This window comes from Onychostoma macrolepis, chromosome 22 (genome assembly GCF_012432095.1).
Source record: "Onychostoma macrolepis isolate SWU-2019 chromosome 22, ASM1243209v1, whole genome shotgun sequence".
Lineage (NCBI taxonomy): Eukaryota > Metazoa > Chordata > Actinopteri > Cypriniformes > Cyprinidae > Onychostoma > Onychostoma macrolepis.
The window spans coordinates 27,281,353-27,298,781 of record NC_081176.1 but is presented as its reverse complement, the minus strand read 5'-3'; the positions used below and the strand labels follow the sequence as shown (position 1 = coordinate 27,298,781).

At 34.9% G+C, this 17,429-nt stretch overlaps 3 protein-coding genes across 5 annotated transcripts; 1 reads left to right on the top strand and 2 right to left on the bottom strand.

Moving 5' to 3' along the window:
- Positions 1 to 21: 21 nt before the first annotated feature.
- LOC131529617 (SLAM family member 6-like) lies at positions 22 to 5,166 on the bottom strand. Its single transcript, XM_058759398.1, has 5 exons — positions 5,147 to 5,166; positions 2,183 to 2,512; positions 1,706 to 2,008; positions 600 to 671; positions 22 to 455 (listed from the first exon to the last, which is right to left on the bottom strand). The coding sequence occupies exons 2-5, from the start codon at positions 2,487 to 2,489 to the stop codon at positions 331 to 333; spliced, it is 807 nt and encodes a 268-aa protein (XP_058615381.1). The 5' UTR covers positions 2,490 to 2,512; positions 5,147 to 5,166; the 3' UTR covers positions 22 to 330.
- Positions 5,167 to 5,588: 422 nt separating this feature from the next.
- On the top strand, positions 5,589 to 13,294 carry LOC131529614 (uncharacterized). Of its 3 annotated transcripts, XR_009268157.1 has the most exons (6): positions 5,590 to 5,778; positions 6,065 to 6,435; positions 8,034 to 8,348; positions 8,732 to 9,034; positions 10,135 to 10,236; positions 10,317 to 13,294. XR_009268157.1 is itself a non-coding variant. In XM_058759388.1 (5 exons), exons 1-5 carry the CDS (start codon positions 5,637 to 5,639, stop codon positions 10,403 to 10,405), a joined length of 951 nt encoding a protein of 316 aa, XP_058615371.1. In that variant the 5' UTR covers positions 5,590 to 5,636; the 3' UTR covers positions 10,406 to 13,294. The 3 variants fall into 3 exon arrangements, 2 of the variants coding, with proteins under 2 accessions (XP_058615372.1, XP_058615371.1); XM_058759388.1 differs by lacking the exon at positions 6,065 to 6,435; XM_058759389.1 differs by lacking the exons at positions 6,065 to 6,435; positions 10,135 to 10,236; positions 10,317 to 13,294 and adding an exon at positions 9,163 to 10,094 and having other exon boundaries at positions 5,589 to 5,778.
- A 132-nt stretch (positions 13,295 to 13,426) lies between these two features.
- LOC131529615 (CD48 antigen-like) lies at positions 13,427 to 17,107 on the bottom strand. The gene is made up of 6 exons (XM_058759390.1): positions 16,981 to 17,107; positions 16,403 to 16,732; positions 15,889 to 16,191; positions 15,631 to 15,741; positions 15,434 to 15,501; positions 13,427 to 13,932 (listed from the first exon to the last, which is right to left on the bottom strand). Exons 1-6 carry the CDS (start codon positions 17,027 to 17,029, stop codon positions 13,885 to 13,887), a joined length of 909 nt encoding a protein of 302 aa, XP_058615373.1. The 5' UTR covers positions 17,030 to 17,107; the 3' UTR covers positions 13,427 to 13,884.
- Positions 17,108 to 17,429: the final 322 nt, after the last annotated feature.

Here is a 17,429-nt window from a genome sequence, read left to right as displayed (position 1 = left end):
TTTGCCAGCTATATACATAAAACATCTGGCCATCAGAAGACATTTTTGGAAATCTAACACTATAGTTAAACATAATATGACACATTTCAATATATTAGCTATATTAAATCTAAAATATATGTAAAACTATGAATTCCAGTCATTTACTACACTATGGTAAATTATTTACTATCATTTACTATATCTTACACCATGAATAGGCCTATGCTGGATATAAATCTTTTACCCAATATGTTAATGTCCATCAAATGTCCAGTATCAATGTACTGAAATATGTCAGCTGCATCAAATGAGCCTCAAAACTATTTGGAAATAAATAACTCACATTAATCACACTTGCACATAATGTATCAGTGTTTGTGTCGAGTCTTCAGGTTGTTCGAGACTCTTTAGGTCTGTATCTTCAGGTCGTTGTGGGCGTTTCTTACTTCCATCAGCAAAAACCTTTAATAGGCCTAAGAATGCATTTAGAATATTATAAACATCTTATTGTACTTATGGGTGGGATGGGGGGGCATTGTGAAATTTTTACAAAGTGCTTATGTTTTGCATATGGGTTCATGTTACATTTAATTGTAATAAGTCAGAATCCAACTCACCAAACATCCCAAAGACCAGAACAACACTGATCAGACCAAACACCAGAATAACAGTCTGAACAGAGACAAAATCTATAACACAAAATGACAATTAATAATCATTCAATGAAATAAATCATCAATAGGTAAATAAGATAAATGATTAGATGAATGATAAGGAAACTAATTAAATATCAATTAAATACAAACAAATTATCAAAAAGGGTTTATATGTACAGTATATATATAGGGTACAACGGGGCTAAAGGCCCACCTTAAGAAATAAATTGCTTTTCACTGCGCCTAAAATGTATAATTGCAGAAAAAATATATACGTTGTATTGAACATTAATGGAGCAACATATTTTGCGTGAAAATAAATCATACAAGTTGTTTATTTTGTTTAAAAATCTTAAAAAAATAAATATGTGAGGTGGCAAGAGGGGCCTTTTACACACACGGGGTGAAAGGCACGCGGTATTAATACAAATACTTCGGCTAATGTGTTTTTTGTTTTTTTTTAAATAAGGTTTAAGTTAATACTTGTTCAAAACAATCACTTTAGCAAAATTTTTACTATTTTCTGCTTATTTTGAAAAAATTAATTATTTTTTGTTCAATAAATATACTGTATATTATATATTTTAAAATACAGAAACAAAATCATTTTAATAAATAGAGATCCTGAAAGCATTGAAGGAGATCCAATAATAGTTTAATATATATTTACAGTAGTAACAACAAATGAAATTTTATTATATGATATGATTAATATTGTGTTTTTAAATATGATGGTTTCATTCTAAACATGGTGATTATCACTAAGATGGACACACAACATAATATATGATATTTACCATCTGAATCTAACCATGTCATGTTAACAAATGAAAAAGTCAGCCATCTATTAATTATCATGTTAATTACTGTACGCCTTTATCCCCAACAGCAGGGGCGCTTTTTACCCTAAATACCATACTTTCACATATTCTTTTGTTATTTAAAAACGGTTGCTTTAATTATCTTAAACAAAACTGAAAATCATAAAGAAGACATTTGTCTCAAAATACATGCATTAATTTTAGCGATTCTCATTTGCTACTTAAATCTACAACATTTTGATGTACCTGCGCACGGCTGACAGAGTTGACTGATGTCCAGATGTGTGGTCAGGTTGCTGATGGTGTTGTTTAACACACAGCTGTAGGTGTTTTTATCCTGATGTTCCACCTCCAGAGATAGAGAGAGACTGATGCTGAGATCAGACGCACTGATGCTGGAGATTAAACTGTTTCCTTTGAACCAGGAGAGAGTCACATGACTCACATTCAGCACTGAACACAGCAGTGAACATTTAGACACTGATGAACTCTCAGATGATGAAGAGCATTGCGAAGTGTTTCTGATGATGACAGGAACAGGAAGAAGAGCTGGAAAATATCAGAGGAAGAGAGAAATCAGAGTCAACACGTACAGGGGACAGTAATAATAAATCACATTTTTTTCTTTGTATTTAATTCACTTCAATATACATTGATAATTTGTGATAAAGATTTATGGTCAAAAAAGATCTAGAGAGAAAAAAGCCCTGCTGCTGTACTCACCGTAGACAGCTACATTAAATGTTTTCTCTGCTTCTTTATTTGTGGTGATCTCTACTTGATAAAGTCCAGAGTCTGTGGTTCTGATGTTGGTGATGGTGAGAGATCCAGTCTGACTGTCCATCTTCACTCTGTCTCTGAATCTCTCATCAGTAACATCACTGATATTTGCCGCTCTAAAGATTTCAGCAATGACAGTATCTGGGTTTTCAGCTCCAAACATCCACTGTATCACTGTATCATTTCCCTGTGTGTCAGTATCAGTGTGTAGAGTGACTGAATCTCCCTCCATCACTGACAAACTCTTCATTTCACCGTCAACACCAAACACTCCTGAAACACAGAAACAATCTTAATTCAGATTTTTCAAACTAAATGCAAGAATAGCAGTTCAGACTGATTTGAGGATTGCTGGGGAAAACACAGAAAAATGTGAAAAATCTGAAAAAAAATTTTACTAACAAAAAAATTAATGTGACCAAGTTTTACATGACAAATTATATATTTATCTGTCCGTTAATATGTTCGGCAAAGTTACATAACTTTATTTTACTCGTACTGCAATAAGTAAATACATATAAAAATATTTTATTACCACCCAAATTACACAACCATAAACGCAGCAAAACTAAAACGAGAACCATCGTTTTAAGCAGTTAAACGTGTCAGAAACTTCTGACACAATCAGCACACACATCGCTTGAGGTTTCTAGACAGGTTTGCACATCCTGTAGCGTGATCGCTCAGACACGTAGCCCGTTTTTTTTTTTTTTTAGCCCTCTTATTTTATTAGTAACAGAAAACAAATTTTACATCCTTATGTTTAAACGGCTTAACATTTTGAGCACTTAATATTTAGTAGATACTGTTGGGCAATTTGCTCAAATTTAAATAAGAGAGATTAAGTGTGTTTGTTTGTTTGCTTTGTTAGGAAAATGTGAGCTTTACTAGACTTCTGCACCCTAAACTTTGAGGTTTATTTTGAAAGTTTATAATTCTGCTTATTCTTACATGTTAATCACAACATCTTTACATTTTCTGCACATTAATAGTTATTTAGCATACACTGATTCTATCTATGAAATAACGTCAGTTTACGGTGTAGACTTGCACAAATGTAATGGCTGTTAAAGTCACCTATCTTTTGTAAATCTCTAATAGAACCATTATCATAACATGCAGGATTCAGCTCCTCCGATATGCTCGAATATTTATCTTATAAACAGGTTAACTCATTTTATTAAAAAAAAAAAAAAAAAAACACTGACGGTTGAACAAGATCCTTTACCCAAACTACACCTGCAAACCAACCGCACACATCCATTAATAGACACGCTATCAGGAACAAGTACCATTTGTTCATCCAACAGAATAAACCACATTCATTTAGTTCACCTTGTGCTACGCTGAATCAAATAAACCTCAGACCACAGCATGTTTCTGTTTGACTAGCAAACTAAGCTGGTCAGAAAAAAAAGCACCTTTGTTTTCACGTATGAAGGTTTATAATTGTACTTTTCTCAAAGAACTGACCAAATCTGAACTGCTGAACTGCAAAGTCTTCATAACCTTGCTGAATATTTGAATATCTGAATATTTAGCATTAAAATGTATCAAGATGAGTCAATAAATAGACATTTGATGACTAAGTTCATTTGAATGAACTGAAGATGAACTGTTCAGTTCATCAAGAAATACAAAGATATATGTATTTTCTCCTCTGGATCTTGATGTCTTGAACTAAAGCAGCAACAGTAGCCACGCCCACCAGAGCACATATGACCAATCAGATCACAGCTTGATTATTTAAAACTCTAAATTGTGTGACCTAAACCATCCAACTATTGACCAGACTCAAAATGTCTGGCAGGATACCAACGATAAGTGAAAGTAAGCATGTGTGTATTACTTTGTGTTCAAGATGATTTCTACAAGCTTTAAATGAAATGCTGGAATGGAAACATCTTTTTTTTTGGATCACACACGCCAGAAACAACCCTACACCACCTCATAGTGACAAACTCATTTATGTCACTACATATGGAGTATGTCCTCTGTTAAAAAGTCAAAATCTTTGGTGGAAATGTCACACTTCACCAAAGTGACTCAATAAGCTGATCCAGTCCATCTGTCAACAAGTCAGATCAGCTGCTTTAGCCATGTTTTGTTTATTGCTTGTACTTCTGATGTATTTTCCTATGAGCAAATCAGTTATGACTCTCTGACTAAAAAGTCCAAAAATCTCAGCAAAGACTTCTCGTAAGCGATGTCTTCTTGATATCTAAGCTCAGAGAGTAAAGGCCAGACGTCAGTGTGCTAACAAGTCCATCTAATATAAATCATCTAACGTTACAAAAACACATTAAAGTGGTTTAAACATTGACACAGGTGCAATCGTATAGGTGGTTGATACTTTTTATTATGTACGTAAATTGACTTGTCAGTTGAAGTCTAGCACAAAGGTTACTGTATAGAATGATAAGGATATCTTTTTAACATGCGGTTGGAAATTCCACATAGCAATAACATCTCTGTCCTGGCAGTTTATCACAGTCACATGATTGCTGAGCAACCTGTTGAGCAACGGCTTGTAATTCGATACTGCACCACTCCTACATTTTTACGGTTGTATAGGTTTGAATGTACAATGCAAGTTAGTTTTAGACCAGCACAGTTGAAATCACATTTAAATATGGTTTTAAATAATTTCACCTTATAAGGCACATTTGTATTATATTTATATCTTCACAAATCCATGGGCCATAACGTGAATTAGCCATGTTTTCCAAAATAATTCCTCCTTACATATACAAAACTGATTAATGCATATTTATGTATTGGGTCTGAACTACATTTGACTCTTATTGCAATTTATAAAGCAGTTCTTGACATTTTTAGTTTCCTTTAAGACCATTAAACTGTGTTTTAGCAAACACTTCCTGGACTAAATTTAGAGATCCTGTTCACCTGCAATGCTTCTCTTTCTTCTTTCTTTCATTCTTGTAATCTAACAACTGATGACCTAGTGTCATTTATTTCTGTTGTGTTGTGTACAGTATTACCACCCATAATAATCAAGATCTTTTTATTCTATAGTGTGTCTAATTTTGTCATAAGGCTAGATTACTTTTTGTAAATTATACACCTGGTTTTTTTTGAAGCGCCCCATTTATTAGGAAAGGAAACTTAAGAAAAAGGCTTGCCAGGGCACATTTCAGTGGTTAGAGTGCACCTATGTTACCTGTACAGTGTTCTTTCACTTTTAGTTAATGCTAGGGTTGGGCTAATAGGTGATTGCGATGTTTCATTGTTTTACATTGTCTGATGCCAGTTTGGTAGACATTGGTCTAGCTGAAATGGGTGTTTCAATTTGCATCACGTCTACCTGACAAAAGAAGTCTGTTCCTGTTCTTTCCACTCATAAGGTCAGAAGCTGCTGTTATCAACACAGGTGTGAATGAGATCTAAAGATCCAGCTGAGGAATCAACCTTCCATGTCAGTTTCAGACTGCATAGTTGGTCCAACAGAGGAAATATGAATAGCTCAGTGTTTCCAAGCCTCGGGTTTCTTTATTTTTCATTACTCATCTTCACAAATGGTAAGATTAGATTTTATAGCTTCATCCTTTCTTTCAATTTAAGAACCGCGTGCACTGATCTGCTAGTTTGTGGATGTAAATTAAATTGTGGTCTAGGATTCAAAACATGAGCTGAAATGTGTGTGTGCACGATTTGTAATGAGAGAAATTCAGTTTCTGCATTCTCTATTTTTGCAGCCATGATGGTTTATAATTACAAAGCTGTATTTCACAGATTCTCATGTGCACTGTGACATGGAAACTAAATCAATTTATTTAAAATTCACCGAAAGTGTTTCTTCTGCAGAATAGAATCTTGGAATCGCTGGAGGGCAGGGCGGTGCCCCCCTGTCAACAAGCTTGGCCCCCCTAAATTTGGAATTATATCACACCAAACAATTTTGGGTGAAATGCGCAGTTTTGCAGCGAACTATATCAAAAGAAAAACAGCTGTTGAATTCAATCTGCGTTCGCTGGCTGGCACAGAGCCAGAGACACACACGCTTTAAAAGCGCTGCGCATTATACCCAATCACATACGTCTCTGTTGAGTTTATGAATGCAAGGACCAATCAGAAGCGTTCAGATGAGTCATCGCCGAAGCGCCGCTATTTCGTCACCGCGCGCGCTCGCGGACTGAATTCTCTCCTCAGAAATAACAAAGTGAAGATGTAGGAATGTAAGTAAGATATTAATTTCACAGTGTAAACAGCTTTAGAGATTATTATGGGAGTTTTTGAGAGTGATTGAACCCGCTGGACTGAAGTGAAAATGTTCTTTGATAATGTAAACGTTCTTTGCTCTTTTTGTACAATGAAAGTGTTATGGGCTAATTATCCCAGCAAACACAGAACGTCCCCCTAACGTTCCCATTTGGTTCCCAGTTGGTTATTTTTTGGGAACCAAATAAGAACGTTCTGGGAACGTTCCCTGTAGGTTATTTTTAGGTTTAATTTTATAACCTACAAAGAACGTTCCCAGAACGTCCCCTGCAGGTTATTTTTAGTTGTCATAATCTTGTAAACTAATTAAAACTTTGCAGATTTTTCTGATTATTCTAATGCTGAAATGTGTATTTTTTTTAATCATAAACAAACTATTTTTGCAGAATTTCATGTCTGAAATACACGCGCTTTTCTGCTGTGTTCCATATAAAGCCGCACACTCATATTTAAAAATTAACGGTCATTTTGTTTTACTGACTGATTAACACTCGTTTATTGATCTCTTTATTGAATAATTAATTATAATTAATAAATATTCGAGAGCAAATATTGTGATTTCAAAGATATTTGACAAGCAATTGAAGAGAACACGATATTAACTGATACGTTTTTGTTTACGGACCAAAAGAGAGAAGCACGTAGGCCTACGCATCGTTAATTCAGTGGTAAGAAATGAATGTAACATTAAAGTCAAATAAATGTTATTCATTTTTAATGTCTGTAAAAATAAAATTCGCATTCTTAAAACCCAATATTTTGTTGAAGTCATTGTTATTTGGTGCTTAAGAAACGTAAGATCTGGGTTATTATATGGTACATTCCAGCAGGCACCAGACGTCTATGTAACGTCATGTTGACGTTGGACATGACGTCGGACAGACGTTGCATTTTGGTTGAAAATGAAAATTGGGTTGACGTCAATATTTGACGTCAATTTGACGTTGACTTAACGTTGGATCTTGGTTGCACAACCTAAAAACAACAAAATCTCAACATCAGCTGACGTCGGTATTGGACATCAATTTAACATTGACATTAGACATTGAATTTACGTTGAATTCTGGTCATCCGACGTCGCAACCGAAATTTAACCAAATATCAACGTCTTATGACATTGTGTGCCTGCTGGGATGGTAGTTATAATAAAGAAATTTTATATTAACGGATAATTCAATCTCATTCTGCTTCTTATGATGGTTAAATGTGCTCTGATTATCTTTAATGATTAAACAATAGTTTGAAACAAGACATATGGTTTGTAGTACTGATTATTGAGGTCCATACCTGTCCGTCCTCCATGCCGCAAATACTCTACTCAGGACGGGAGTGCTGGATGATTACTGACAGCAGCGGTATCGGAGTAAAGAGGTTAGGAGAACGTTCTTGGAACCTTAAGAGAACTTTCTAGGAACGTAAATAGAACGTGATAGTGTAGAGTAAAAACATTATAAATCCTCGCACACACACAAAAAATAAAAAAATACAGACAATAGTTTTATCATTACTGTCATGTTAATCATGTAACCTGGAAACCATTGTTTTTGTTCACTAGGTGTGTTTGGTGTTGAGACAGAAGATGTGTCTGTGACGCAGGGAGATTCTGTCACACTACACACAGGTGTTGAAAAACAGAAAGATGATCTGATAGTATGGTATTATGGACCTGAAAAAACTCTAGTTGTCCAAATCAATGGAAAGGCCAGTAGCACCATAATAGCTGATAGGGTTGTTGGCAGAGTGCAGGTGGACAGTCAGACTGGATCTCTCACCTTCACAAACATCAGAACCACAGACTCTGGACTTTATAATCTTAAAATCAGCAGCAGCAATAAGGTTTCATACAAGAGATTCAGTGTTTCGGTCTATGGTGAGTATTTCAATTTCAGTGACCTTGATACATTACAAATATATGAATGAATGAATCAATCAATCAATCAATCAATCAATCAATCAATCAATCAATCAATCAATCAATCAATCAATCAATCAATCAATCAATCAATCAATCAATCAATCATCTATAAGGTAACACCAAACAAACACCACTCATCAAACAACAGGAAAAAGTAAAATCAGTTGAATTAATTTATTGAATATGACAGATTCAGAAACATTAGTTTTTGATGACTTTTTCCTTTTAAAATTTAGAATATTTTAGAAAATTTAGACACTGAAAGAATACATTATATTTTCGATTTTCCTTCCTGCAGTTTAATATGAAGAAACAATCTTTTCTTTATTGTGTTTTAGATCATCTTCCTGTTCCTGTCATCATCAGAGACACTTCACAATGTTCTTCATCATCTGAGAGTTCATCAGTGTCTAAATGTTCACTGCTGTGTTCAGTGCTGAATGTGAGTCATGTGACTCTCTCCTGGTTCAAAGGAAACAGTTTAATCTCCAGCATCAGTGCGTCTGATCTCAGCATCAGTCTCTCTCTATCTCTGGAGGTGGAACATCAGGATAAAAACACCTACAGCTGTGTGTTAAACAACAACATCAGCAGCCAGACAACACATCTGGACATCAGTCAACTCTGTCAGCCGTGTGCAGGTACATCAGAGATGATATTAGTGTTACACACTGAGCTGATCTCTGTCAGTCATGTATTTAATAAATGTGGATTTAAATTATGCAATAATTTAATTATTACTTAGAACCGAATGATTGATTATCTGCAGGCAGGCAAGGAGTGGTAGAAGCAGGAGCTACGTGCAACAAGGTTTATTAACACCGCAAGAAGAAAATAATCCAAAAGGCAGTAAGACAAGTGAACTAAGACAATAACCAACCCAGACAGTGGAAACTAGGCAGTATATACATATATATATATATATATATACAGAACAAAACAATGAGCTAAACACAGATGAACATAATGAGTAACCATAGAAACAAACAAACTAAGAATAATAAAAAAAAACCTAGGAAACCAATAAGAACACACTAGAAACACAGGCAACTAAGGACACAGGAACTATATGAACTCAGAAACAAAATGAACATCAAATATATTTGAGCCAATGCAGCCCATATCCACATGATCATTAATAGTCATTTTATTATTTATATTTATTTATTAATTTATCATGTATCTTTAATTACATATTGCCATATGGACAGTCAGTCAGTAATGACATTGATTTATATTTGACAAACTTAAACAAAACATGCTTTCAAGATGAATCTGATTTCGAGACGGATGTCACTTAAACTAACAACTTGTCTGATGAAGTCAGAATAAGGTTGCTTTAATTAAACCCCACTTTGTATCCCGTGTTATTATTATTATTTTACTTACACATTAGGCCAAAAGAGACCACTGACTGTGTCATAGGAAGTAAGTTAACACTTTATTTTCAGGTGGCATACATAGTTACACATAACAATAAATGATGCATGATTATTAGCAACAAACCCTAAACCAAACCCTAATCTTAATCCTACATTAACTAGTAATTTAATTAATGTAATATTACACATTACTAATTTGTGTTATTACTGTGTAATAATGTCACCTTAAAATAAAGTGTAATGCGGAAGTAATTATCAGCCGGTTCCGATGCGTGACCAGTCGCATCCCTAACAGCTACTGTACTTTTAGGTCCTTAATGTATTTCATATCAGTTTTTGTTTGTCTTTGTCTTTGACAGATTTTCCAGTATTTTTGATTCCAGTGCTGCTCTCTGTAGTAATAGTACTAGTGATTGTAGCTGTGATATGCTTCAGGAAAAAGAGAGGAGGATATCAAAAAGGTAGGTCTTATGAAAACTTCAATTTTTCATGTATTTCTAATATCTCCCAATGACTGAAAAAAAGCATTTCTGCATTTCAGCCAACTTGATGCAAGTTGGATGCAATGAAACCAGCATAGGAGCGCTGACCGTCAAAGAAAGCAAACATAAAATCCAGGAACAAGTTTGAAGATGCAAACACAGGGATTCATGGATTCTAGCTATGATTGTTTTTTCTTTCCTCTCTTCATTGATCGCACTTATCTCCAGCAGCCTGAATCATTTACATTTTTCTAATCTCTGAAATGTTCTAATATGTAGTTCATTTCCCCATTACGTAAAACAGAATCTAAAGGGATGGTTCACTCAGAAATGAAAATTCTGTGATCATTACTCACCCTCATGTCATCCCATACCTGTATGAGTTTCTCTCTTCTGTTGAACACAAAATGAGTATATACAGTGGAAGTCAATGGGAACCAAAACGGTTTGGTTACCGATATTCTTCAAAATATCTTCTTTTATGTTTAATAGAAGACTGAAAGTCATACAGGTTTAAAATGACATGAGGATGAGTAAATTATGACAGAAATGAAATTTTTTGGCTGAAGTAAGCTTTAACCTTTTAGGCTTTAATCTGAATGGTTATAAAAAGAAAGTCGCAATAAGTTAGGAACAATGAAAAAAGAGGAAATTTTATTACCAAAAGCAAACAATTATAGCTAGACTTAGCTAAGCCTGTCTGCTAAAGTGGTGCAGGGACTACACAATTTAGGTGAACCCTAAAATAAGCTGTGTATTAAGAGGTAAATCCCATCGATTCCTGGGGCTTTCTTGTTTGCCAGGTGTTTCTTAGCCCATGCTTGTTCCAAAATAATGTGTAAACCAAGCCATATAGTCGATTCTTCAACTATATGCCGGTCCCAAGCCCGGATAAATGGTGAGGGACTGCAACGGTGAACGACCCTGTAAAACATTTTTTAGCCAAAAACTTAATATAAAATAATAATACAGATGGTAAAAAAGACACATGGTGAAGTTCATCAAAAGTATCCATAAGTGAAAAAAGGATAACTTGTTTCAGGGTTTTAGGTGTCATTCCTACACCACTATAAACATTGCAGGCTCTGAGCAGCAAAATCTTCAGCCAAAATTAGACAAAACTAATTGGATACTAAATTGCTGGCTGCTGATAGTGAACAACAATGTATGGGAGAGTCCTATTTGTCAGTCCTCTGTCATGTGTGTCTTGTGTCCCTGCCTCTTGTGTCCTTATTTGGTCTTGTTCCTGTCCTTGTTCAGTGTGATTATTAGTTAAGTCTTGTCCAGCCGTGTTTGATTATGTCTATCATTATCTTGTGTATTTAAGTTCCTGCCTGTTCAGTTAGTGTTCGTTTGGTCTACTCGTAACTCCCTGGTGTTTCTGTCTGTGTGTCAGCCTTGCCTTGTCATGCCCTGATGTCATCATTGAAGACTATTGCCGCGTCCCAATGTGCCTACTTGTACTACGCCCTTAAAGTATGTCTTTTGAGTGTGTAGTAGAAGAGTAGGCAAGCTTTGGGACATACTATCACGTTACACAACTGCGTCTTTAATGGACCGCTCTGTCACATCTACACGCACCCTGTCACTGTAAACTGGCCTGTCAATCATCTTGTCACAGTTAACATCCTCCACATTTCATTTAACTTCCTACCGTATTGGAGAAAAAAGAACAATTTTTAACGCGTTTTATTCGTGTTTGTAGTTCTGGACCGAATCCTTCGCCAAAGCGCAATGGATTGTGGGCAATTTTTGCCATTAGAGTGTGCACGGATCCACACTTCAAAAATCAACCTGAAATAGTAGACCATCCGGGGACTTTTGGCGTACTCTTTTCAACATACTATGCTTTGGGGCACACTTATTGTAATCTCACATACTATTTAGGATGGATAGTATGAACATTGGGACGCAGGGTATTATTTTGAGTTATATCCTCGTCTGAGTGTTCCTCGTTCCTCCCTGCTGTGTGCACTTTGACACTATTGAGTCAAGCTGGGAGAGCTGAGTTTTATCATTTTAAGTAAATTATCTATCAAACTGCCATTTTCATAAGCTCCTGCATCCTTTAAGACTGTATTTAAATATAATTCCCCATCCCACACATGAAAAAATGAAAACAAAACAAAAAAAAATTGAGTCAACAGATCACTTTATTTGTTGGTGTGTTTGGCAAAAAAAAGTATTTTTTATTTCTGAACTCCTCAGTAATCAAGGGGAATTTTCTAATTTGCTGATTTTATTACTTTGAAGAGTGATGTAGTTACATTTTTTATATGAGGATTTGATGAATGTCTCCTTACACATTGTCATTTCACAGCATGTTGTTTCAGACAAGTGGAAAGAAAACAACCAAAATACACTTTTAAGTATTTATTTTATTGCACTTTATATAATTGTATGTGTAGATTTCAATTACAACACATTTCTTTAAATGTTTTTCTCAAAATGATTTTTTTCTCCCTCGTGCACTGACCCAGAAATGTCCACTTTGGTAGCACTTCCATACATCAAACTTTTAAAAGGTTTTTACAGAAGGGTTTGTTTTAGATTATGATTTATAGTCACATTATTATATTTATTACTTGCCACAATATTTTCAAATTTTTGCAATAAGAAGTGATATCTAAAATCTCCTATGTAAAAACCTGTAACTCTAATATGTCAACAAAATCTGCTGTCTTCATCCAATGATTAGATTTATGTTCTGGAAATGTATACAATTTAGTGCATATTTAATTAGATAATGCTTCATTTGCATATTTAAACATTACATTTTAAAAACTTTTAATACAAAAAATGTTTGTAATTCTTAGTGTTATCAATCAATTGAGGAAGTGGTGATATTTGTTACATTTTTACCTTATTTGCTTGAGGTGTCTTGCCTTAAAATTTATATAACTACGGCCAGTGTTGTGCCCCCTTATAGATTTTAACTAATTTAACATACATTGAAAATAATTTAATTACATTCAAAGTATGTTCAAATAATTGTATTTTATCATGTATTTTAACTAAATAAAAATGACAAAATACAGTTGGTGTGTGTTCACGTTTTGTGAAAAATAAACCTAGCATGTGTGCATCTGTGATTTGCTGTGGCAGCATTATTACACCTTCGGAATATTAATTTGCATGCAGAGTGAAGCCCCGGCACTAGCAACATGTTTTTTCACAGCATTCTCACGTAAATTAAACATGGATATTAGAAAATGGCTCGTCGGTTCTGCTTCTGCAAGGCCTTCTTCAGATTCTGCCTTCTCGTACTGTGCTGATTAATTTTCCAGGAAGTTATGCATGAGCTTGACCTGTATGACTTTTAAAAACACTGACATGTCCGAGCACCACAAACCAAACAACATCATGGCTACATCACTCTATTCACCCCTCCAGTGACAGCTGGTGTGTGGGGGGCTTTCTTGTACACCACTGAAGCAAAAACATTACAGTAACAACTCCTGTACAAACTGATCAAATGATCAGTGTATAAGTCATCAGAAGAAAACATATATTAAAATACCAAGTCACAACACACTCACAAAAAAGAACACAATTAAAAATAATAAATAAAACAAAGAAACACAGTTACTATGAGCAAAACATAATTAATGAGGAATCAGAATGTGATTATCTCCTGATGCCTGCGTACACCACCTCATCCTCTTGTTTAACGCGCTGAAAAAAACAAAACAAATACGGCTCAACTTTTGTATAATATATACTGCTTTTTTAGAATTAATTATACTAAAAATGTTACAATGTTACTAAAAATTCCATACAAATAGCAAGAGCTGTCTGAAATTGGACAAGTTTTATAATTATTTGCACGTTAACTGTAATTTTGCCACCAATTAAGTTTTTATTTTTATTCATTTATTTTCTTTTCTAAAGTAGTGCATTTGTTTGTCAAGAAGACAATAGGGTATGTGAAAAGCTTGAGATTAAATATGTGATATGTGGAAAAATCAAGCTAAATATGTATAGATTTTATAATTGTAGCTTGTCTTTTCCTATCATTCTGTGTGTAATTAAAAGTCTGAAAATATAATTTAACTGTTTTTAGGATACAAAAAATGATAGCTATGAAAGTAGTCTTACATCAAGACTTAAAAGCTGGCCATTTTATTTTTATTAAAATGCCATTTCCACATGCTGTGGAATGCAAGACGGATGGATTTTGGATGAAACTCCAACAATAAAAGTGAAATTTAATTGAAACTTAATTGAATTGATATTTATACTATGAATTATATATTCTTCAAATTCATATTTTATCATTTATTCCAAAGCAATTAGTCTTTACTTTCTAAGCCATCCAACTAAAATGATCATAATACGTGATATGGTAGCTGGCAACAGCAATGTCTTCGTAGGACCATATTGCACAAACATGTCACATTCTACAGTGCAGTTCACTGATTATCAGTTCACTGAAGCCTGAGACACACTACATGAGTTTAGCAGTCCTATAAGATCACTGCATGTCACACTGTGCGACATGGATCTAATAAACTTGGCTACGACGTGTGTAGGATGTACGATGATGACACCTATTGACTCGTACGCTACGACGCACGTTACAAAACGTCATCAGTATGCGCTAGTGGTAAACAAAAATGATAAATTGTCACCTTTATTTACATAGCGCTTTTAACAATACAGATTGTGTCAGAACAGACTGTGATAAATCACACTTCAGCAGTTATAGTTTTTATGTGTGTTAAAAAAAAAAGTGGAAGCGGCGAAAGAGTAAAGCATAAGAGCTTGAGGTAAGCAGTTTTATATTTTAGCACCATGTCACGTTCATTTAATGTCACATTTGTTTCGGTTGGTCAGTAAACGTGGATCGTAACAGCAAACACACTGTGCGATGATCATACTGTATCATAGGCTATCTTTGATCGCAAGACCATGACAACAACCGTCTTTGAACCTCTTTCACTGTACGACACATGACCACAGAAATCGCCACGATTGTTTTATGCTGCCAATCTTTCGTCTGGGACAGCTGAAAATCGTGCAGTGTGTGTGTGTCTCGGGCTTAACTGGGATGAGCAACAGAAACACTAATTCTAATAGGAATTCTACAACGGAAAACATGGTGAGTGAAAGTGGGTCACTATAGAACTAATGCAGACACATGGCAAAGTCATTAATAACAATTTTTTTTTCTTACCGTTTTTTGTGCATTTCTTTTACAGAATGTTGGATCAGCGTAAGTTATCTCTTCCTCACGGGCCTGGACTATTTGAACAATAATGACAAATGTATTAAATTCTGTTTGTTCATATTTAAAAAAAAAAAATATATATATATATATATATATATATATATATATTTACAGTTTATTAGCTGTACTTTAGTTATACATGCCTTCTTGATCTGTTTTTCTACATTTCCTGCAGACGCAGAACATCCCAACTACAGCCACAATCAACAGAGTTCCAGCAGCAACAGATATCAGCACTATGTGTTTTGTAACGCCTGAAGAAAGACAGTCATTATTAGTGTAAACTCATCTGCTAGTCTAATATCACAAAGAATTATACAGCTTCCAATCACTGCTTACATCACACCTGAACACAACCAACAGAGTAGGCAAGTAAATAAACACAAATATGACTGATGTACCTGCACACGGCTGACAGAGTCGACTGATGTCCAGATGTGTGGTCAGGTTGCTGATGGTGTTGTTTAACACACAGCTGTAGGTGTTTTTATCCTGATGTTTCACCTCCAGAGATAGAGAGAAACTGATGCTGAGATCAGACGCACTGATGCTGGAGATTAAACTGTTTCCTTTGAACCAGGAGAGAGTCACATGACTCACATTCAGCACTGAACACAGCAGTGAACATTTAGACACTGATGAACTCTCAGATGATGAAGAGCATTGTGAAGCGTCTCTGATGATGACAGGAACAGGAAGAAGAGCTGGAAAATATCAGAGGAAGAGAGAAATCAGTCAAAACTTTGTAGAGATCTCTTAGTCAGCACACACAGGGGACAGCAGACTACAAATCATGTTTTTTTATTTTATCTCAAATTCAATACAGCAATTTGTCATTCTATGAATGATCATCTGTGACAAACATTTAAGGTCAAAAAAGATCTAGAGAGAAAAAAGCCCTGCTGCTGTACTCACCGTAGACAGTTACATTAAATGTTTTCTCTGCTTCTTTATTTGTGTTGATCTCTACTTTATAAAGTCCAGAGTCTGTGGTTCTGATGTTGGTGATGGTGAGAGATCCAGTCTGATTGTCCATCTTCACTCTGTCTCTGAATCTCTCATCAATAACATCACTGATATTTGCCGCTCTATTGATTTCAGCAATGACAGTATCTGGGTCTTCAGCTCCAAACATCCACTGTATCACTGCATGATTTCCCTGTGTGTCAGTATCAGTGTGTAGAGTGACTGAATCTCCCTCCATCACTGACAAACTCTTCATTTCACCGTCAACACCAAACACTCCTGAAACACATTCATACACGAACTGTTAATTCAGTTTTTTTTTCAATTTTTTTTTTTTCAAACTAAATGCAAGAATAGCATTTTGGAACTGTTGGGGAAATGTAGAAAGGTGCCAATAAACTGAAATATACGTTTACAAGTGATTGAAATGACCAAGTTTCGCACAAGATATTTATCCACGCGTTACGTAGCTCCTTGATTACATAACGTTATTTTACTCATATTGCAAGAAGTACATAAAAACTCACCATTAAAATGCCACAACCATAAACGCAGCAAAACTAAAACAAGAATCATATTCCTTCAGCAGTTAGGTGTCAGAAACTTTTAATAGCCTACAATCACCACAGACATCGAGTGAGGTTTAGACAGGACTGCACATCCTATCGTGTGAGCGCGCACAGGCGGGTAACCATTTTTTAAACGCGCCCCGTTATTTTATTACTAACAGAAAACAGACTTTAAATTATATGTTTAAACATCTTCACATTTTGAACACTCAATATTTAGTACACTATTGTTTGTAACTTTGTTAGGAGCTTTATACAGAACCGTAAATTTTGAGTTTTATTTTGAAGTGGGAATAATTTGTTTTCAATTCTGCTTTATCTTTTTATTTTCAATATAGGACAACCTTAACATTTTCAGGACAACGAATAATTGTAAAAAAAAAAATAAAAAAAATAATAATTGCCTA